Below are 24,384 nucleotides of genomic sequence, written 5' to 3' on the forward strand. Positions count from 1 at the left end.
TGGTGGCAAAGAATTGGAATTTGAGGGGATGCCCATCAATTGGGGAATGGCTGAACAAATTGTATATGATTATGATGGAATACTTTTTTGCTGTAAGAAATGATGGAGTAGATGCTCTCAGAAAAACCTGGAAACACATGAACTGATACAAAATGAAATGAAAAGAACAAGAAAAAACTGTGCACAGTAACAGCAATATTGTAAGATGATCAAATGTAAAAAACTTAGCTATTCTCAGTAATACAAACATTCAAGACAATTTTGAAGGACTTATGATGAAAAATGTTATCCATCCCCAGAAAAAGAGTGGACTCTATAGCCTGAAGCTTATTTTTTTAAACTTTATTTTTCTTGAATTTTTTTTTTTGGTCTATATTTTCTTTTACAAGATGACTAATATGAAAACAGGTTTTGCATGACTACACATGTATAACTTACATCAAATTGCTTGCCTTCTCAATGAAGGCAGCAGGAAGGGAGGGAAAGATTTTGGAACTCAATTTTTAAAACATGTTGAAAACTGTTTTTATGTGTAACTGGAAGAAAATGAAATATTAAAATAAAAATAAGTAGCAGATTAAGACTAATTTGTGATGGAAGGCCAAACTAGCATTTTCACACGAGTTCTAAGGACTCTAAAGAAATATATAAAGCAACAGAAACTACCTTAGGTTAAACTTTTTAGTTTAACATAGAGAACTGTAGAGAAAATGGAATCTCAGTAGGAACAGTTCCTTCTGACTATCCATGCGCAGAAAGGACAGTCTATACAATACCAAATGCAAGAAAATCTACCAGCCCAGAAGTCTAAGTTCTTACCCATTAAATGTAGGGTCTTTCCCCCCGTAGCTACTATTTAATTACCTTTCGCTACTGAATGGAAAAAAACACTATAATTGTAATTGCATGAGTGATGGTTAGAAACCCAAAGTAGTGGGTAAAGAAATGAAGGTCTAGTGGATAAATGAGGGTCTACTAGTGAATAAAAGCAAAGTGAACCTAGACCTTCGGAACTGGATTAGGGATCTAATGGGATCCTTCCCATTTATGAAAATAATAATAACTGTTCACCTTTATAAAAAGATTTAAACAGCATTTTTCTTCTTTTTTAAAGATCTTACTTAATAAGAGTATTTTTTCCAATTACACATAAAGATAGTTTTCAATATTCATCTTTGTAAGATAAGAGCTCCAAATTTTTCTACTTCCTTTACTTCCCTCCTCTTTCTAAGACTGCTAGCAATCTGATATAACTTAAACATGTACATTCATGTTAAACATATTTCCACATCAGTCATGTTGTGAAAAAAGACTTACAACAAAAGAGAAAAACCATCACACATACACACACACACACACACACACACACACACACACACACACACACACACACACACAAACCCAAAGTGAAAATAGTATGCTTTGATCTGCATTCAGATTCTATAGTTCTTAGTCAGAATTTTCTATCACAAATCCCTTGGAATTGTTTTAGGTCACTGCACTAACTACTGAGAAGAACTAAGTCTATCAGAGTTGATTATCATATAATCTTGATACTAGGTACAATGTGCTCCTGGGTTCTGCTCACTTCACTCAGCATCAGTTCACAAAAAATCTTTCCAGGGTTTTATGAAATCCATCTGCTCATTATTTCTTATAGAACAGTAGTATTCCATTACATTCAACACAACTTATTCAGCAAATTCCCCAACTGATGGGTATCTCCTCAATTTCCAATTCTTTGCCACAGCAAAAAGAACTGTTAAAAATATTTTTGTACATGTAGGTCCTTTCCTCTTTTTTATGATCTCTTTGGGACACAGATATAGTCATGAAATTGCTAGATCAAAGGATATGCAGTTTTATGGCCCACTTTCTAATATTCTCTAACAGCATTTTCTAAAATTCTAACCTTGAGGTTATTTTAGCACAATTATTATTGTCCCCACTTTAAAAATGAGGAAAAAGCTGAAATGATTTGCTCAGTGACACAGTTATTAAATGTTAGAGTAGGGACTCAAAGACAGGTTTCCTGTCTGCAAAGCTAGGACTCCTATTATACCACATAGCCTCTGCAAATATTTCAAAATGTGATATCTTTATAGGTAAAACTATGAAACCACCCTTACTGAGGTTTTTTTTCATTATTATGAGCTTTGATTTCTCAAAAGAAGTGTCATACACTTTCCTTATTAATACTAGAGCTACCTTTTCCCTCAAATGCAAGAGAATAAGATCTTTGTAAATATCTAAAATATTTGCTTATAAATTCTTTGTCAACAGGTAACACATCTTTTCAAACTCCATGGGTACTTAGTACAGTTTCTTACAGTTAGTCAGTGCTCAATAAATGTTAACTAAGTCTTCTCACTATATATAGTAGGCACTCCAAAATAAGATAGAAACAAAGGACTAAGCTGCAATTTTTAAAAAAGGAAATACAACTCACAATATGTATCAAAGGCAGAATTTGAACCTTTTCCTGGACCGGGGCTAGCTTTCTCTATTATATCGAGCTCCCTCTCTAGATATTTAAGAATATCTATTAAATTCAATGATTATACTTGCAACAAAAGCTTCTGAAAAAGGAGAAAAATCCTTTGAGATACTCCCTGAAATTATTTATATTGCTAAAAGGATAATCATAATATTTTGAAGAGCTGCATTCAATATCAGAATTCATGTTAATAATGCTTTGAAAACTCAATGCTTTTTTTATGTCTTGTTTACGACATAGTCTTCCATTTACTCCATCTGAATCACTGAATTAAAAGGGGGAAGGAAGGCATGCAGCAGGATCTGGAGATTGTGCTAAACATCCTAGTTTCACCATTCAGTTCTCTTTAAAGCTTACTTGGTTGTTCTATAAGTGTACTTGTAGGTGACCTCTCGAGAAATCTGCCGAGAAAGGGCAAAGAGTTCATCTCTTCTTGTCAAAAGGGCATTATCTTTGACACAAAGCTGAGCGGCTGCTTCATTAACAGTCAGCTGAAAATTAAAACACAAAAATGATTTTCAAACTTTTCCATTCAATCACAGAAGATGCTTCATTTAGTCAATAAATTTAAATGGCATTTCACTTAAAAACAATGATCTTATGCTGTGGTTTTTATGTGGCTCTGAATATGTATATACTCCTAATGTCCAAATTAACAAGAAAACCTAGTCAGGTCACAGATTTAGAGTTGGAAAGGACCTTACCTTAGCATTGTATAATCCAATCTTCTCATGTAATAGATGAGAAAACTGAAGCCAAAAGGATACAAATTAAGATCAAAATCAAAATATGTGAGAGAGCTTGGATTAGAACTTAAGCTCTCTTACTACTGAACTGGTAATCTTTTTACTATATTGTGATGTTTCCAGTCCTGCCATGTTGTTGTTCAATTGTGTGCAATTCTTTGTGAACGTGTTTGGGGTTTTCTTAGAAAAGATTTTGGAGTGGTTTGTAATTTCCTTCTCCATTCATTTTAAAGAAAACTAAGGCAGAGGTAGGTGCCTTACCCAGGGTTACACAGCTAATAAATATCTGAAACCACATTCGAATTCAGGAAGGTGAGTATTCTGGAGTTCAAACACAGCATTCTTTCCACTGAGCCACCTAGCTGACCATAATCGTGACATTCTCTTAGAATCCTCCTCAAATGAACCAAGCAAAACCATAATCATAATTTTTATTATCTTATTATCTTATTTTGAGAACATAAGAACAGCAAAAAATATGTGGACAGGAAATAAATGGACTTTTATATATGAAAAGGATGATGATCTCCTCAGAGGTTTCTTGATTTTAAACTTCACAGATCCTGTAAATTGTATGTTAAATTAGTTTTGACATCAAAAGTGTGGCAGATTGGCCAAAAGACTTCATTATGAAATAAAGTGTGTCAAAGTGGCATTCTAAGCCAGAAACATACAGATTGTTTATTGAACCACAATAAAATTTTGCAGTATTACTGCTAGAAAACCAATAATAGGAATCCACACAGGATTTAAAAAGTCATCATCATAAATTCAAGAGTCAACAATCCATTAGGCAAGTTGGTAAGTCTTTTTATTCAAGAGTATTGTGGAGACCTCCCAATTGTCAAATGGACTTTTTTTTAATGCCAATTAACCAGCTACTGACTTTTGCAATAATAAAGCCTAATTCTTCTACCAAAAGCTAGTTTCATTCATAAATGTAGGTGGGGAAATTGGTCTACATATTTATTTCCTTTCCCTAAAAAGACACTGGTGGAAAATGTTTTCTCAAGTATTTTTGAGGGTACATGATTATATCCTTTGGACCTACAGCAAAAGACTAATTTTTAAAAAGTATTTTCTAAATAGTTTGTTAACTTCAACTAGGCTATCATATTAATTATTAACCTTTCCAATATTACCTTTTGCATTTTATCTAGTTATTCCTTAAATGAGCTCACAAACCTAAATTGCTGTGATAAAGTCTGATTGACCAATTAAAAATTTAAAAAAATAAAAATTAGTTTGCTATAGTGCCACAGAAAAATAACTCATATAAACTGAAAACAGTATATAACTTCTATCGTCATACTGCAAAACAAACAACAAAAACCAAACAAAACATGTCACAGATTCTATGATTTTGAATTTAGGCTCCAAAAGACCAGAAAAAGCTTCCTAAGCATTGCATGTTTAACCTATATTACATTACTTGCTATCCAGGGGACAAAGGGAAGGAAAGAGGAAAAAAAATTTTGGAACATAAGGTTTTGCATGGGTGAATGTTGAAAACTATCTTTGCATGTATTTTGAAAAATAAAAAACTATAATTATTATTATTTCTTTAAAGCTTCCTAAATTCTAAAATTCTTAAAGGAGGAAAGATCCATGAATGGTACTCAAACTACAGCTCTGAAGATTTTTAATGAATGAATTTTCGTTAAATAAAACCAAAATATTCCATCATAGATATACAGAGATAGGAAGGACAGCTAGCTCTAGCCATCTGGTAGACCAATCTCCTCATGTTACAAATAAAGAAATTGAGGTCCAGAGAAGTTAAGGTTATACAGGTTACTAAGTAGCAAAGCTGGCATTTGAATGCAGGTCTTCTGACACCAGTATGGTGGTCTACCATGCCCCAAACCACCAAAATGAAATTAATGCAATACATCCCAATAGAAATGCATACATTTAAAATTTTGTTGTTGTTCAGTTGCTTTTAATTATGTCTCATTCTCTATGACCCCATTTGGAGTTTTCTTGGCAAAGATACTGGAGTAGTTTGGGGCATTTCCTTCTCCAGCTCATTTGACAGATGAGGAAACTGACAGTGTTAAGTGACTTACCCAGGGTCACACAGCTAGTAAGTGTTTGAGACAAGATTTGAACTTGGGAAGATGAGACTTCCTGACTCCTGGTCCAGAACTCTATCCTCAAAGCCACCCAGTTGACTCATTGGAATATACTTAATGAATAAACATCCTTTAAAGCAAACACTTCCTTCACTGAAAGTAGAATTTATGATTGTAAATCTCTACGAGTAGTAGTATGTTACAATAAATAGAAATTACTGGAATATATGGCGACCTGAGTTCAAGTCCTTCCTCTGACACATATATCCTGGCTTTGTGGTTCTTGGGCAATTCACATAATTTAGGCTGACTAGTGCTCTAGAGAATAATCTCTAAGATTATAAACTAGAAATAGTAGTGCACTCTATTGGCAGAGAGTTTTCCCATACTCTTTATATGAATGAATTCATGGATCCAGTCTCTCATTCCTTTTTTTTTCCTAATTTTCAAAATATTTAATTTTGTTTTTATAATTAAGGAAACAAAATTTCCTAGCTACCCTCAACCTCATGTCCCTCCTACCTTCTCTTTACTGGTCTTTATTGTATTCTCTTCTTGGTCTTTATTGACCAAAATGCCAATATTTCATCCATATTTCCAGGCAAATCAGCTTTCTTTTTTTCCTCAGCAATATTAAATCTGAGGACAGAGACTAATTCTACTAAGAAAACTCCCTTATGGGCAGTGAAAATCATAATGTTTAAGATTTGGACTATCAATGATCATTTAGTATGCATATATACTTACACAATCCAGTCATGTTAATACATGACCTGCAAGTAGATTCCCATTTGAATTTTTGAAATGACAATAACAATTGCCACAAATGTGAGAATTAAGGCTTTAAAGCATTTGAGAGTTATGTTAATATTTATTTTACATGGTAATGGTTTTTCTTCTCTATATTAGATTATAAACTCCTTTGAAGAAAGGAGTATGTCTTTCTATTTATTTTATTACCTTACATTGCTTTGCACATAGCAAATCTCATTAATCTTTATTGTATTAATAATAAAAGCTGATTTTAACTAATTTAGTATTTTTGTTTACTTCTCCAAATTTCCTCAAATATTTGATCCAAGAATACCATTTGAAATAATATGAAGGAGTATTTCCACTGCCCCCTCAAAAAAATATATATATAAAGCAGTCATCAGTAATAATTGTTAGCATCCAATGTCTCTTCTAACTTGTCATAACTTTTGGAAATGCTCCTTGGCTACAGCAGAAAACTCAGAAAAACATGTCTCTGCTAATAAAAAAATTAAAACTGTCACTGGTACTTTAGCTAAAAGGTTTTATAATCATGACTTATTCTATAATTATTTACTTGGTTTTCTATGTGCCACAAAATCCAGTTTCCCATGTGGGGAGAATTTACGGGAAGAAAGCTTTTGCAAGCCTCTAGAAATCATAGGGTTTTTTTCATCCAGCCTGTCATATCTCTGTCTTGAAATATAAAGAGGCATTCTGAAATCACTCAGAAATACTTCCATCCTAACTCAAAGTTTCCTTATTTAAGAGGTAAACCTACAATATTCTTGGTCCTTGGCCTATTGGATAAATCCAATTATTTTGAAATATAAAATCTAAACCACTGCCAAACAAGAAATAAGAATACTAAGCAAATTGCAAATCACTTTTCCTCCCCTCTAATTTGCCCAGGATGTAACAATTTCCTAATTCCCTAATTTTAAGTAGCTCTGATGATTAACAGTTGAAGAAATTTTGCTAGCAATAAATTTTAAACAGAATTGGTAGATTAATAGCTCATGGCTTCAGAGCTCAAGTCAAAACTATTCAGTCGTAAGAGTATAAACTTACAGAATTCTATGTGAAATTTTTTTCAAGAATTCCTTACAGCCATTTATTCATTAGTTTGTTAATATTCTTATATAGTCTGGAGAAAGTCAGCAGCTATTTGGGCATCAGTTTCTCAAAAGATCTCAAAGGGATCTCAAAGGAAAATCCCCCTTTCAGCAGTCAAGAGACACCTCTCTAATCTTTCTTGACTTAAGTAGAGTGGATTTACAAAAAGAATTAATTTCCACTCCTGACACCCTCTGACATTTCCCCAAAACAGGCCTTTTAGTCTTGATTTTGTGTTCTACTTACATTTTAAAAATAGATTTAAACAGAGATAAAGCATGGCAGACTTTAGATCTTACTGGAAATGTAGTTGTCTTTTGTTAAAAGTATGCTTGTTCTTGAAAGAGTGGATAGAGCACCAGCTTTGAAGTCAGGAGGACCTGAGTTGAAATCTAATCTCAGACACTTAACACTTCCTGGCTGTGTGACCCTGGGCAAGTCATTTAACCCCATTGTCTCAGGGAGGGGGAAAAAAAAAGTGTAACTGTTCTTAAGGAGATTTCTATACACAATTTAAAAATATTAAAGAGCTACTCTGCTGCTAATTATGCTTTCCAAAATCATAGAAAGCTCCTTCTCATCCCTAGATTGTGAATAAATACAAAGAAGTTCACAGTGTGGATAACCAAAACCACCACAAGTTCATGAGATGTGCAATGTAATTGGATTCATTACAAGAGAAAGGCACAAAAAAATGTTTGTGGCAGCCCTTTTTGTAGTGGCTAAAAAGTGGAAATTGAATGGATGCCCATCAACTGGAGAATGGCTGAATAAATTGTGGTATATGAATATTATAGAATATTATTGTTCTGTAAGAAACGACCAGCAAGATGAATACAGAGAGGTTTGGAGAGTTACATGAACTGATGCTGAGTGAAGTGAGCAGAACCAGGAGATCATTATATACTTCAATAACAATACTGTATGATGATCAGTTCTGATGGAAGTGGCTTTTTCAACAATGAGAGGATCCAAATCAGTTCTATTTGATCAATGATGAACAGAACCAGCTACACCCAGCAAAAGAATACTGGGAAATGAGTGTGGACCACAATATAGCATTTCCACTCTTTCTGTTATTGTTTGCTTGCTTTTTTGTTTTTCTTCCCAGGTTATTTTTTTACCTTCTTTCTAAATCCGATTTTTCTTGTGTAGCAAGACAACTGTATAAATATGTATACATATATTAGATTTAACATATACTTTAACATATTTAACATGTATGGGATTATCTGCCATCTAGGGGAGGGAGTAGAGGAAAAAAGGAGGAAAAGTTGGAACAGAAGTTTTTGCAAAGGTCAATGTTGAAAAATTACCCATGCATATGTTTTGTCAATAAAAAGCTATAATAATAATAAAAAAGTGCTAATAATAGAACATACCTCCCAGGAAAAAAAAGAGAGAAAGGCACAATTTTTATGTGTGATGACTTGACAGAACTCATCACTAAGACAAATTTAAAAGTTCAGAATACTGTACTTTAAATTGTTACCAAAGTGGCATTAAGTTTTGTTAAAAACTTAAAAACCAATTTAAATACACAAGTGTTCAATTTATATGTGTTGAATTCATATTTGTTTCTTACTCCTAAAAGAATGAACATTTATTTTAACTTCTGAAAAATACATATAAATGCAAGCCATAAAAAATTTATTGGCACTCTTTGTACTCAATCTGAATAATTTTGGATATGTGGACTGCATGGATAAAGTTAAGATTTTTTTTTTCCTGCCAAAGTCAATCTAAAACCATTTTTTAAAAAAACATTAAAATCTTTGGATCACTGATCTAAAATGAATTTTTATTGGTACAATATGAAACTGCTTTATGTTCTGTTTATTTTCCCATAATTTTTTAAATGGTTAGTTATAAAAGTCATTTAAAAATTTTTATCTATCCAAAATAATCACATACAAACTGTATTATAAATACAATAGTTTTATGTTTTCATGAGCTTTGAGTCCTTCGATTTCTTTTAAAAAATAACATTATACATCAAAAGCTGTCATCTTTGAGTACAATAGAAAAATAATGAGTGTGTTAAGTACTTTAACATACTAGGTATCTTTTATATTCTGCCAACTCCTTTCCCCCAAATAACAATTAATACCAATAAAAATAGATAATATTTCTATAGCACTTTCTACATTTCAGGCACTGTTATGTACTTTTACAATTACTTCATTTGATCTTGGAAGATAATATGTGAGATATTGATTTCATTTGACCCTGGAAGATAATGTGTGAGTGAGCCAGAGTAAGGAAGTTCAAAAGGGCTTCAGACACATACTGGCTGTGTGACCCAGGCAAGTCACTTAGCCTGTTTGCCTCAGTTTCCTCATCTGTCAAATGAAGCAGAGAAGAAAATGATAAACTGACAAATTGCCAAGAAAACCGCAAATTCCTGTAGAATCAGATATGACTAAAAAAAATGACTAAACAACTTCCTCCCTGTCTTATCACTCAAAGTCTAAACTTAAGGAATATATCCTTTGAGGGAATTTCTAGAATGCATTTTAAATGTCATAAATATATTTTGCTCTAAAATGTTTCTAAAACTGCACATGTTTAACCTATATTGGATTATTGGATTAGGGGAGGGGGGAGGGAGAGAGAAAGGAAGAAAATTATGGAACACAAAATTTTGCATGGGTGAATGTTGAACTTTGCATGTATTTTGAAAAATAAAAAGTTATTATAAAATAAAATAAAATGTTTCTAAACTTACTGCCTAGGAAAGGTAGCATTTCTTGAATATAGAAGAGTAGAAAAGAAGGAAGGAAAACGCCTAATTCACTTTTGTTCTGTTTTTACCTCATGAAGTGTGAGATGTTTGCCATCTTTCCTTTTTGAGTCAAATCTCCCATATATTGCACTATATTTCCGAATCTCCTCCTCTTTATGTGGATCATCATCATTCATTTCAAAGATGTGGCCAATCATTTTAGCCAACTTCTTATTAGTTTTCAGCAATTCTTTCACTTCATTCAAGTCACTTTTGGGCAGTGTGGGGACCATTCGTTCCACACACTCAGCCACGGACAGAGCGGCAGCTGCATCTAGAGCCTCCGTGCTTTCTTTTGGTGATGCTGGGGAGCCGAGGTCTGCAGGGGAGAGGCTGTGCTCGCTTTCCGTTGTATGGTGACCTTGCCAGAGCCTGGAGTCGCCGGCACTTTGTAGAGCTAAGGTCCCCACAACATCTGACTTAGCTGGCCCCAGGCTCTGTACACACGTGGTAGCAGCACACTTTGGAATCTTCAAATGAGGTTCCCGAGCATTGCTGCTCCTCTCATAAGAACTACAAGACATTCCCAACCACGTAGGAGAACCCTCTGGCAATTTATAAATGGGGATGCTACTGACAGGCAATGAAGTGAGGGGCTGATTAAAAAGACCAGGGTTTGTAACCCAGTCCCTTAAAGCCTTCTGCAACCTTCTGACATGAAGGGGCTTACTAGCCATGCCCACCAGGGCCATGATTTCCAAAAACTCCTCTTCACCAGCTTCACAGAGCTGCTGGACATCATCACCACCTTGTTGGATGAAGGCATCAAAATAAGAAAGAAGGTTGGCTTTCTGTAATATTCGGTACAGCTGCAACTCCCCCAGGGTCCTAGGTAGAGCTGATGCCATTACTGAGAAGTCCAAACTGCAAAGAGCAAAGCAGAGGAATAATTCATCAGGTTATTCATTATTATTTAAAAATAACTACTCATTTATATAGCACGTTAAGGTTTCAATGTAATTTATAGACTTCAACTCACCTTCCCTTTATTCCTTCAATAAACTAGACATCAAAGGTTGTAAAAGAATCAAATATTGTAATAACAAAGAAGGGAGTAATCTAAAGGTAAAAATAAGATGTTGTGATAGATATCACTAATTTTTTTTACAAACCTTGGTATGAAAATATTATACAAAAAATTTTAAATTCAAGGTTTTTTTTTTTTAATTAACAAAAATGTCTTTTTAAAAGCTTCCTTCATAAGAAACCAGAAAAAAAAAAAAGTCTTTGCAGTCAGCTTTGTTAATAAGGCTATCATTTCTTTTTTTTTTTCCTGAGTCTGGGGTCAAGTGACTTGCCCAGGGTCACACAGCCAGGAAGTGTTAAGTGTCTGAGACCAGATTTGAACTCAGGTCCTCCTGAATGCAGGGCTGGTGCTTAAAGCTATCATTTCTAAGATATATAAAGCACTGTTTCAGATTTATAAGAACAAGAGCCACTCCTCAATTAATAAATGGTCAAAGGATATGAACAAGCCAGAGGATAAAAGCTAAGCTGTTCACAGTCATATGAAATGTCAGGGTACCATTAGGAGACATGCTATTTTTCAGAGCTAAAGTCTAGCAAGCAAACTGTGTCCTGGGCTTGACAAAACAATAATCCTTTGCACTTACTCTTTAGATGATCTCAGCCACAGCAAAATCTCAAAATTATATCATATAATTATTTATTGTTTTGAAGCAACAGTTGTTCTCCAACATAATGACACGTAATGGTCATAAACCCTGCTATGAAGCAAACTTGTCCCTTTTTTGCTGTTACTCTCCATTAGCCACTGACATAATTATTGAGATTTGCCCATCCTAATGTGGGTTCCTCTACTAGTAGAGTGTCAATTTCCCTCCTTGCTTGCAAGCCATTTACCTCACTTTGAAATTAAACTTAGAGGGGGCAGCTAGGTGGGTGCAATGGATAGAGCACCAGCCCTGAAGTCAGGAGGACCTGAGTTCAATTCTGGCCCCAGACACTTATTACTTCTTAACTGTATGACCCTGGGCAAGTCACTTAACCCCAATTGCCTCAGCAAAAAAAATAAAAAATAAAAAAATTTAAACTTCTATTTGATTCCTGACTCTCCTGACTCTAGTCTTCTCTGTTCAGCTCCAGCCATCCCCAGATTAGATGTCAATTCAGTCCAAATGACAGAAAATAGGGTCCAAATCACTAGTAATTAAAGAAACTGAAATTAAAGAACTCTGCAGACTTTCCACTGATGATATTGGCAAAGTTGGCTAAAAAGAAAGTCAAATATTAAAGGCATTTTTATGCCTATCTTAACATTATGGGTGAAATTATGAACTAGTCCAGCCATTCTGGAAAGCAATTTGAAGCTTCTGATATTATACTATATATAATTTTTCACCCAGCAATATTGCTGCTAGGATCATAGCCCAAAGAGATGAAAGAGGAAAAGGATCCACATGTATAAAAATAATTATAGTAGTTCTTTTTGTAGTGACAAAGAATTAGAAACTAATCTATCATTTGAGGGTTATGGTATCTACATGAGAAGGATTATTTTGTGCTACAAAAAATGATGACAGAAATTATAGAAACCTGAGGAATTAATGCAGAGTGAAGTTAGAGTGAAGGTTAAACAATAATAAAATATTGTTAAGACAAACAACTTCACAAAACTTAAGATATTCCAACCTGCACAATGACCAACCACAATTTCAAAGAACTCTTTAATGAAACATGTTATCCAATCCCAGACACAAAGGTGACGGATTCTATATTTGACCTAGCCTATATACAAATTTGTTTTGCTTGATTAGACATATTTGTAGTGGATTTTGTTTTTCTTGCTTTCTAAATGTTGAAGTGATAGTGTTAGAAAAAAGTAGAAGGAAGAAAATGAAAACCTGAACATTTTAAAATTTAATTTTTTAAAAAGCTGCCTTCAAAAATCATTCAACCAGTGCTTCTGAGATCTGTAGACCTCCCTCAGTACAAAATAAAGTGATACACATTACTCGTCAGAACAGATAAGTGGATTATTTTTTCCTAATAAATATATTATAACAGATATGTCCAGATGGTAATTTTTATATGGAGTAAGCCATTTTTTTCCCTCCTAAGACATTCATCTATATAGGCACATGCCAAAATTCACTGAATTCCATTAAATGCTGTAGAAAATATGATTTATTTTTTAGTTCTTTGTCAGTAGCTCTGCACATAGAACTACAAATTAAACATGATCATTAAGATCTGGAGGTAAGAGCCTCCAAAGTCTAGTCTTGGAAGCTCAACTAGTCTAATTATTTCATAAGTAAAGAAAATGAAGTTCAAGGTAATAGTGACTTTAATTCAGATAATAACTAATATTTATAGAGCACTTATGTGCCAGGCACTGTACTAAGTGCTTTGTGATTATTATCTCATATAATTCTTACACAAACGCTAAAAGTAAGTTGGGTGCTATTATTATTCCCATTTTCAGATGGAAGCAGAGAGTGATTTAATGTCCAGGGTCACCCAGTTACTAAGGCCAGATCTTATGAATAGACAGTATTAGCACAGACCTGAAATTTTTGTTCAAGCTCATCAAGCCAAGTATGCTTGTGTGGTGGAAAATGAGAATATGAGATGGACAGAGAAAATTTATATTAAGAAAAGAGTTCTGAGTAGTAATGCTCACATTACTTGGGAACTTGAAATTTTGTCCTTGATGCAGTAAGAGCCATCCAACAAGTGTTTAAGATGGAAGGAACTACTTGGGATAAGAGAAAAACAAAATAATCCTTGCCTGCAAAGAGTTTGTCTTCTACTGGTACAGAGAGGAGCAATTATAAGGTCTATACAAAGCATGGAGTAGGAAGATGAACACCAATAATAGGGAAGATCAAGGAAGGTCTGTGTGGCATCTGAACTGAGAAGGGAGCAGTTCATTCCAAGAAGCACCAGAGACTGGTTAATGACCAAAACCAACAGCACTGACTATTCCTAGAAAAAGCTGGGGATACTGAAGGGGGTATAATGGGAAAACATGATAGCATGCACTTTTTAGTTTTTGGCCTAGGAAGAAACATTGAGGGAAAAGAATGGACAGATTCTTTTCTTTCTACAGATTAAGAAAGTGAAATAGAGACTAGAATCTGTCCTAAAGCACAGTGAGAAAAAAGCTAGACTGGCTTTTCTGCTATTAGGTATGAGGACTAGAAAAGTGAATTCAGTTCTCATTTCCCTGCCTTTTCCTTGGGGCTCTCTGTCTTGAGCTAGCTCATCTTGGAAGGGTAAGGCTTTGCCATGATCCATGAACCAGAGTGGTCACTGAGATTGGTTCCCAAGTATGCTGCAGGCTAGCCTCCTGGGCCTTCTGGCTCAGCAGCAGCTCCCTTTCTCCTTTATTTGATCTCCAGTGCAGGATCAGTCCTGAAACTGAGGAAGAGGAAGGACAGAAGGGGACAAACAGACCTAGCCTAGCCTATCCTGCTCCTTCCCTCAACCATTTAAGTTCCCATCTGGCCAAGAGAAATAGTGTTACTGACTTTTCTATAAATATATACACAAGTACACTGACATACACATATACACAAATCTACACATTTGAGAGACATAATGATTTGTACAAGTGTCCTAGTCATGAAGACACTCACTGTTTTAATCTTAAGTTTCCTAGTTTGTAACATAAGGCAAAAGAGCCAGAATAGAATGGACCACAATAACCAGATGATGCCCAAGTTCCATTCCAGCTCTGTTTGCATCCTTTAACCTCTTTCCCCACAAATCCTACTCCCCACTTTCTCCTTCTTTCAGGGGTATGCTGGACTCATCTACCACCAAGAGCTCATTGTCAAATTTACTATCACAGCATTTACATCCAAGAAATTGGCAAACATTACAAATCAGAGCGTGATTTATTGTTTTGTTGATTGTCTAGACTTAAGAAAATGAGGGAGAAAATGTTAATAATGCAAATTTAACTTTAAAGTGTGTCCTGCATTTTTTCCAGAGTTGTTTATTAAACATTTACCACTCCAGCTTCATGTCTCTCAAAGTCTCTTCAGGTAAGTAAAGTACTCTGCTAGTTTTACAGTAAATACCAATTCAACTAAAATTAATCACAGAAGTTAAAACAAAGGCACTCCCAGAACATAGGAAATCCCTACATAGAACATAAAAGCTGGAAGGAATCTTAGAAAACAGAATGAGCCTCAGAGATTATGAAGGGAAGGGGAAAAGGAAGGAGAAAAAAGAGGAATTCTCTGTCATGTCATGTTAAATCAACCACATGTAAATGATATGCAAATGAATGCCAGATTTAATGCAGTCAGATTTCTGTTTCAAACACCAGCAATTTGAGAAGACAGTGGGACACCTAAAATGGAAATGTCAAGGAAATAATTGGAAATACTGTCTGTAGCGCAGGTTATAAGTTAGAACCGAAGACACATTCAGACATCATGTGGACAGATGTGATAGGTGAACCCTAAGAGTATGTAGAGAACAAAGCAGGGGGCTGAAGCCAGAACTAGGAGAGAAGCATCTAATTAAGGGGCAGAATAGCAAAGATCAATCATCCAGGATCTGTAAGAGAAAAAAAAATTGTAGTCTCAAGAATACATGGCCAAGGTCAAAAGTTACAGAATGGACTAGGAATAGGACAGAGAAAAGGCCACCAGTAATTTTTCAAAGGAACTGTTTTAGTTGAAAGGTAGGAACATGCATTGGATCTTGATCAATTTTGTGGTTATGCCAAACTTCAATTAAAATTAGCTGCCTTTAATAGTACACTGTAATTTAGATAAGAATTGGTAAATGGCCGAGTTGGAAGGGAAATACAATCCTCATCTTTGCATTTAATCTTCTCTTATCTGTAAAATAAAAGGCAAGTCAACAAACATTTATTAAGCATCAATTATGTGCCAAGAACTGTTCTACATGCTCAGAATATAAAGGCAAAAATAAAAAATATACCTGCTTTCAAATTTACATCCTACTTAGGTAAACTGTAGCAATTTTCATTGCTCAAAAATGCTATGATTTGTGACTGCTATATTTAACAGAAAAAACCATTAACAATTTTTTTTTCAACAGCTCAATGAAATCTTATAGTCAAAATGCTAAGGACTTAAATACTACAAGGAAGTTTCTTATCCCAAACTGTACAACAGACTACTAACTAGTTAACTTTAATTGATTCTCTAATTCTGTTCACCCAATGCTCAGAGGGATCCACTGGAGTCAGACAAGAGATTGAGGTTGGGAAAAGCAAAATACAAGAATGAAGTGTTAGTTATCTAAATGTTTATGAATGAAGCAGCAAAGATATTTGGTAACCAAGTTTTATGAACCACATATTGTGAAAAAATCTTTATGTCAAAAGTGAGACAAAAACTTGCTATTTAAAATTAAAATATGTAAAAAAAAAAAATTTAAGTATATGGACATTTCCTAGCTTCAATGGATAATGACTAATGGGTAAATAGAAAAATTATAAAACATAAATGACTAATATTCATTTGAAAAAAATCAATAATTTCAACAATAACCAAAGAGAAGGAATCTAAAACTACTTTGAAGTCCCAACCCACATGTGAAACTGGCAAAAATAATCAAAAACAAGGAAACCTAAATAACAAAGTGGTAAAGAAGCATGTACACATTGCCAGTAAAATAAAAAATTTGCAAAATCTTTCTGTAAAGCAATCTGGCATTATTCAGTAAAAGTTACAAAAATAATCATACTCTTTGATTTGAAATTTTCATTGTTGGGAACATAACTTGAAAAAACTTATTTTTTCAAAGATTTATATAGCAGTCTTGTGTACAAAAAATTGGAAACAACCTAAATATCTAACAAGGAAATTCATTAATATAACAAAATACTGCAATGAAATTGTAAGGTTATGAATTAGAGAAGCTTTTAAAAAAGATTTGTATGAAATAGTCCTAAGCAAAAATTAAAATAAACTAAAAGACAGAACTAGAAGAATGGCATATATGCTATAACTGTGCAAGAGGAAAAAATGAACAAGAATAAATGAACAGATTCCTAATAGATAGTGTGACTGAAAACATTTTTATAACAACTTATATAGTACAATTAAGTTAAATAATTATTAAATAAATTTAGTTGGCTGTATAGATGTTCAGTGTTAAATTTTTAATTTAAAAAAATTCATTAAAAAATTGTATGGATCACTAAAAATTGTCTATGAACCTACACTTGAGAAATTTTATTTTAGGAAATAATTTAATTCTATAAAATCTTAAACTATTAAGACAAATCTTAGGAGAGAAAAAAAATTAAATATCTAGCTTCTGAAAATGTGCATGCCAAAAGAAGGCAGCATATGCCTTAGACATCAAAATCACCATTTACAGACTTTGACAATACCAACATTAATCAAAATACTATAGTTACCCTTATTAGAATTGGAGCTCTTTGAGGGTGGAAGACAATATTTTGGGTTTTTTTGGTATCTCAAGTATTAAACCCAGTGCTTAGCATGAAGCAATAACTTAATAAAAGCTTGTTTGAAGAGTGGCTGACTAAAGGGTCATTGGAAATCAAGTATACAATTCACAAGAAAATTCCAATATGTAAAAGAGTAAACTAGAACTCTGCATAAAATTTTAGGGTTTTAAAAAAAATTTATTCTGAGACTTACATGAACTGATGTTAAGTGAATTGAGTAGAACCAAAAGAATACTGTACAACAAGATTATGTTGATCAACTGTAATGGACTTTGTACTTTTCAACAATGACATGATTCAGGCTGATTCCAATAAACTTGTGATAGAGAAAGCCATCTGCATTCAGAGAAAGAACTATGAGGATGGAATGTGGATCACAACATAGTATTTTCACCTTTTTTGTTATTGTTTGCTTTTTTTTTTTCCCCCTCTCATTTTTCCCCATTTTTTGACCTGATTTTTCTTGTACAGCATGATAAATGTGGAAATATGTTTAACCTATATTGCTTGCTCTCTAGGGGATAGGGGAAATGGAGAGGGAGTGAGAAAAATATGGAACATAATGTTTTTTGCAAGAGTAAATGTTGAAAACTATCTTTGCATGTATTTTGAAAAATAAAAGCTATTTTTAAAAAATTCTTTTGAGATTTTTGTTCTAATTTTACCCAAAGACATACAGACAATATGAATGATCTCTTCTAGAATTTGTTTATATGATATGATATATATATATATGAGTGTGTATATGTATAATGTCACATATTTTATACATAAAACTATATATATATATATATATATATATATACACACACATATATATACACATATATATATATATATATATTTTTTTTTTTAAATATCTCCCACCCATCTCACTAGCAGTCATCTAAATTCCTTTCAGTTACAAATAACATTGGAGGGCCAAAGTAACCAGTAATTATAGATGATATAAAACAGGCCAGAAGATGCCCTGTCTCTTGTCATGATTAGCTTACTTCTGGTGTCAACTGATCAACTAGGGATTCCTAGATTCTGGATCTGACCTGCCCTTCCACCAATAAATAAGCTGACACTCTCTCCTTCCCTACCTCAGTTGACTTCCAAAAACCTGACTTCTTGTCAGATTGGGAGTACGGTATATCTGCTAAATTCCTGTCTAGCCAGACTTCCCACAAAGATTTAGGGAGAGGGACTGGGCAGATCCCATGGCTTACTATGGAGCAACTTGATCTCAAGGTCTTTGCTCCGGCCCTGACACTGACAGAACAATGAACTTTGGTGAAAATGCACCTTTTCTGCTACTACTCGTTGGTGCCAGCCCTGAGAGCTAGTTTGAGTACTGAAAAGAGCATCAAGATTGGATGAGGAAGACCTAAAAGAGCATTTCTTTGAAACTGTTAACTTTACCTATTGACAAAAGGAGTGATAGTATAGATAGTACTTTCTATAAAGAGCTATAAAAAGCTGGACTTCATTGTTAGATTGTAAGTACTTTCAGAACAAGGATTGTTTTTTTGTGTTTTTTTTCAATTTTGTATTTGCATCTCCTAACGCAGTACCTGGCAGTCCATCACTCAGTCAGTCAACAAACAATTATTAAGTACTTACTATGCACCAAATATTGTATTAAGTTCTGGGAGGACAAAAAAAAGCAAAAAAGCTCTTGTTCTCAGGAAGCTGACATTCTACTGAGGAAAGACTAACATAAAATCAACTAGGTACAGAGTCAAAAAAGAAAATGCAGCGTAGACAAAAAGTTGCTGCTGTTATTTGTCCTTAGCTCTCCAAGAGGGCCACAACATCAGGAGGAGCAGCCATGACATGCAAGTGATTTAGCTTTAAGTGAGAGTGGACTGTCTGGTCCAGTGGCAAGATTATCAGGTGAAGGATAATCTCAGAAGAAAGGAACTAGTAGTGGCAGAGAGTGGGAAAAATCTCCTGCAGAAGGTGAAATTTGAGCCGGGTTTTGAAAGAAGTCAGAGTGAGGAAGAAGAACACTTCAGGTGGAGGGGCAGACAGTCAAAAGGTATAGAATTCAGTGATAGAACATTGTGTGTAAGAAACAGCAAGGAAATCTGTATGGCTTTACTGTAAAATGTGTGTTATGTATAGTGTACATACACACACACATCCATATTCATACACATGTTTTTGTATACCTACATATATATAGAAGGATCTATGTGCCAGACATTATGCTAAACACTTTAAAATTATTATCTCAGTAGTGGGGAAGTAAGTGGGATTATTATTGTTTCCATTTCAAAGATGAAGAAGCTGAGGCAAATAGAGATTAAGTAAGTAACTAAAGGTCACACATCTAAAAATTGTTTGAGGCTAAATCTGAACTCAGTCTTTCTTGACTCCAGGCCCAAGGCTTTATCCACTGAGCCCCATCATGGCTACATGGATGAAAATAGCAGTATAAAATTAGAATGTGAGAAAGGTGGGGCTGGTTAGGAAGGATTTTAAGTGTCAAGGATATTATATTTGATTTTGGAGGGATCAGGGAGCATTTATTGAGTGGAAGAATGACTGTAAAAGCTGAAATTTAGGAAGATCACGTTGGCAGCAGAGAGTGGAGGACAGACTGGAGTGAGAAGAGATTTAAAGCAGGCTGACTTATCTTAGTTCAGGCATGATATTTATAGTGATAATGTAAAAATGCTTTCAATTACTATTGATTAGAGAAATACAAATTAAGACAACTCAGAGATAAGCATTCACACCTGTCAGATTGGCTAAGATGACAGAAAAAAATAATGATCAATGTTGGAGGGGGTGTGGAAAAACTGGGCCACTAATACACTGTTGGTGGAGTTGTGAACTGATCCAACCACTCTGAAGAATAATTTTGAACTATGCCCAAAGGGCTGTAAAATTCTGTAAATCCTTTGATTCAGCAGTGTCTTTACTGGGTATATATCCTAAAGAGATCATAAAAGAGTGGATCCAACTGTGCAAAAATGTTTATGGCAGCCCTTTCTGTAGTGGCAAAGAACTGCAAATTGTTGAGGGGATGCCCCTCAGTTGGGGAATGGCTGAGTAAGTTATGATATATATATATATATATATATGTATATATACACATATATATATACATATATATATATGAATATTATGGAATATTATTGTTCTATAAGAAATGATGAGCAGGATGATTTCAAAAAATTTGGAAAGACTTACACGAACAACCAAAATAACATTGTACACAGTAACAAGATCATGTGATAGATCAACTGTGATGGACTTGGCTATTTTTAGTGAGGTAATTCAAGGTAATTTCAATAGACCTAGGATGGGAAGGTGTAAAGGGCTGAAACTCTAAATAGGTGCACTAGAATCAGACAACCGAGCACTTACTTAAAGCTAATTACCAATTAGACGATATTCTATTAGCATATCCTTGGAAAATGGCCCTTCTCTCTATTCCATGCTGGTTCCATCTTTTGGTATATAGAGATAATCGTAGGAGGGATTGGGGGGTGGAGTAAAACAAGCCAGAGTCACTTTGGAGGAGAATGAGAAAGGAGGTTGTGGAGAGCTTGTGGCAGTTTCGTCCATCTCCTTTATTTCTCCCCCTAAAGACCAAGGACTTTTGCTGATCTTGACTCTGGCTGATCCTGAGGTCAACAGGGACCTAACCCAGACTTCAAAGGAAAGTGCCATCCACATCCAGAGAAAGAATTATGAAAACTCAATGAGGAAAAAAACCATAGTATTTTCACCTTTTTTTTTTGTTGTTGTTTGTTTGCTTGGATTTTTTTCCTTCTCATGTTTTTTTTTTTTTCCTTTTGATCTGATTTTTTTTTTTTTTGCTCAGCATGATGAATATGGAAATATGTTTACAGTAAGTGCATACATTTAACTTATATCATATTGCTTGCTGCCTTGGGAAGGGAGAAGAGAGAGAAAAATCTGGAACACAAGGTTTTGTGAAAATGAATATTGAAAACTACCTTTACATATTATTTGAAAAAAATAACCATTAAAAATGAATGGAATTTATTTTTTTAAAAAATAGATCAGGTATGAGGTGATGAAGGGCTGCATCAAGATAGTGGTTTTGTGAGGGGAGAGATTTAGAAAGAGATAAGTGAAGGTAGAAATAAAACCTATCAACAGACTATATACAAGAGATGAGAGTCTGCATCAAGATGGTGGATTTGTAAAAAGAGAAACTTATATAAAGAGATATACAAATCTGGGAATCATCTGTATAGAGATGATGGTTAAATTCATGGAAGTTAACAAGATCAATGAATGAGACAATGTAGGCAGAGAAAAACCAACAGTTAGTAAAAAGGGTATGTAGAAGAATGAGAAGGACTGACAAAGAGATCATGGAATTAAATGCATAATAAAAACCTTAAATGAAGACGCTATTCAGGAAAAGTACATCATCAATAGCATCAAAGGCTTTGTACAGAGAGGTCAAAAAGGAATGAAGGCTGTTAGATTTGGCAATGAAGAGATCACTGGTAATTTGGGAGAAAGCAATTTCATTTAAATAAGGATGTTGGAAGCTGTCTATTGGTAATTTTGGAGAGAGCATTTTTTGTTAAATGGTAGGTTGAAAACCAGGGCTTAGAAACAAATGAGAGGAGTAAAAACAAAAGTTTCTCATTAAACTTCCTTTTTCATTAAACTTCCTTCTCAAGGAATTTACACCAATAGAAGAAAGATATAAATAAGGGCTAGTACAGGATGACAGGCTCGGGAGTAGGTTGTTTGTTTGGCTTTTTTTTTAAGGATGGGGGGGAATACATAGGTGTTATAAGCACCAAAGCAGGAGATAACAAGGAAAAGACAGATCAATTAGGGACTGCAAAGAGGTCAACCTGCAAAAGATAAAATGGAAGAGAATGACAGGTGCATGTAATAATAAAACAATAGCTAACATTGACATAGCACTTATTGTGCCAAGCACTGTGCTATGAACTTTACAAATATTACTTCATTTGATCCTCACAACTTTTGAAACTAGGTACTATTCATGTTTTTATTTTACAAACCAGGAAACTGAGGAAAACTGAGGTTAAGTGCCTTGCTCAGAGTCTCCCAGCTAGTAAGCATCTATAAAACTACATCTGAACTCGGAGTTCAGTCTTCCCAATTCCAGGTCTAGCATTGTAACTACTTGGCCATGTTACAGGCTAGTAGAAGGATGCTTGGCAAGGAGGAATAATGGAGGAGGACATGGGGGCAGGAGATGTCTGTAAAATAAGGAGCGGGAAGTCAAAGGCATTCTTAGTGAATGAAGGAGGTGTTCAGTAGGGAGAGGGGAGGAGAATGAGGTGCTCAAGCAGAGATGGAAAGCTTTGGAATAGCGGCTGTGTTGTGTGGGGTAGTGAAATAATTACAGAGGGATAATTACAGAGGATTACCTTGTTGCAAGAAGGACCCAATTGAGATGATGTAATATAAAGTGATAAAGGGCTCAGTCCATATAATTATGGTCTTTCTCCAGCTCCTATTCAGGGACGAGTAAATAGGAAGGAAGGAATAAGATGGAAGAAATAATTCAAAGCTAGGAGAGGCAATGGGACAAGGAGGGAAAGGATTCAAATGTTCAAGAAAGTTTTGAGTTGGTTCATCAAGGTGTCAAGATAGGGTCAGAGAGAAGAGTGTATTCAGTGGCCAAGATAATGACCTATCAAAGAAGTGAGAGATGAAAGGACTAAAAATCAAAGTGGAAATGGAGAGCAGAGTGGAAATGGATTAGGGATTATAAGGCATTGGGAAAAAATGGAATGATAAAATGTTATGATCAGATAAAGCAATCTTGGTCTTATTGCCACCTGTCAATGACCTGACATAATCTAATCTTGGAAAAAAGTATAGTCCTTCCCCCCCAACACACATACAGCAGATGTATTTCAGAATAAAAGAAATGCCTAACTTGATAAAAAAAAAAAAAATTTCTTTAAGTCCAGAAAACTGAACATCATTAAGTAATATTGAAATTAACTATCATCTTAAGTCTATAAAGAAAAAAAATTCTACCTTAATAATCATCTTTGTTACATTACTAAAAATGAAATTTGGTTTAAAAAATTAGATTACTGTGGAAATGTTTTATATGATTGCACATGTGTAACCTATATCATATTGCTTGCTATTTTAGGGAGGACGGAAGGGAAGAAGAGAAAAATTATGGAACCCAATATCTTACCAAAAAAAAAAATGAATGCTGAAATGAGGTGATTTAGGCCAATTCCAATAGACTTGTGTTGGAAAGAGCATCTGCATCCAGAAAGAGGACTATCGGGGCTGAATGTGGATCCCATCATAGTATTTTCACCTTTTTTATTGTTTTTTGTTTCCTTTTTTCTTTTTTTTTCCTTTCCCACTTTTTTTTTCCTTTTTGATCTGATTTTTTGTGCAGCATAAATGTGGAAATACGTATAGAAGAATTACACATGCTTAACCTATAGTGGATTACTTGTGATCTAGGGGAGGGGGATAGAAAGAAAGGAAGGACAACACAAGGTGTTCATTTGGGACATAAGGTTTTGCAGGGGTGAATGTTGAAAACTATCTTTGCATGTATTTTGAAAATAAAAATTATTAAAAATAAAAAAATAAGAGATAAACTCAACACAAAATTTAAACATTGTGGGTTTCATTAAAAGCAAAGATTCTTTTGTACCCCAATGCATTCCTGACATTGGTTCTCTCACTTAACTTCTATTGTTATGTTGGAGCAATCATTTGAATTTTAGTTGCCATGTGAAAAAAAAGGGCTTAATAAAATTATTTCAAGTATATAAAAAAAAAAAGAATGTTGAAAACTGCTTTTACATGAAATTAGAAAAACTTAAAATGCTCTTTTAAAAAACAGATTATACTATATGGGGAAATTGGAGCATGTCTACCAAGCAGATCCTGAGACCAGAAGTTAGAAAATAATGATGCTGGATTGCGTATCAAAATGCAGCTTCTGAATCTTCATTTTTGGGAAAGAGGGAAAATAATGAATAAAC

General features: G+C 34.3%; 1 protein-coding gene across 1 annotated transcript in view; it reads right to left on the bottom strand.

Moving 5' to 3' along the window:
* The window catches only part of NAB1 (NGFI-A binding protein 1), a 57,921-nt gene that overhangs the window by 25,212 nt on the left and 8,325 nt on the right, over positions 1-24,384 (bottom strand). Inside the window, exons 2-3 of the mRNA XM_074302842.1 lie at positions 10,002-10,836; positions 2,855-2,988 (exon numbers count right to left, since the gene is read on the bottom strand). Of these exons, the coding sequence (XP_074158943.1) occupies positions 2,855-2,988; positions 10,002-10,820 (953 nt within the window). The 5' untranslated portion in view covers positions 10,821-10,836. The remainder of the gene's footprint in view (positions 1-2,854; positions 2,989-10,001; positions 10,837-24,384) is intronic.

Source organism: Sminthopsis crassicaudata, chromosome 3 (genome assembly GCF_048593235.1).
Source record: "Sminthopsis crassicaudata isolate SCR6 chromosome 3, ASM4859323v1, whole genome shotgun sequence".
Lineage (NCBI taxonomy): Eukaryota > Metazoa > Chordata > Mammalia > Dasyuromorphia > Dasyuridae > Sminthopsis > Sminthopsis crassicaudata.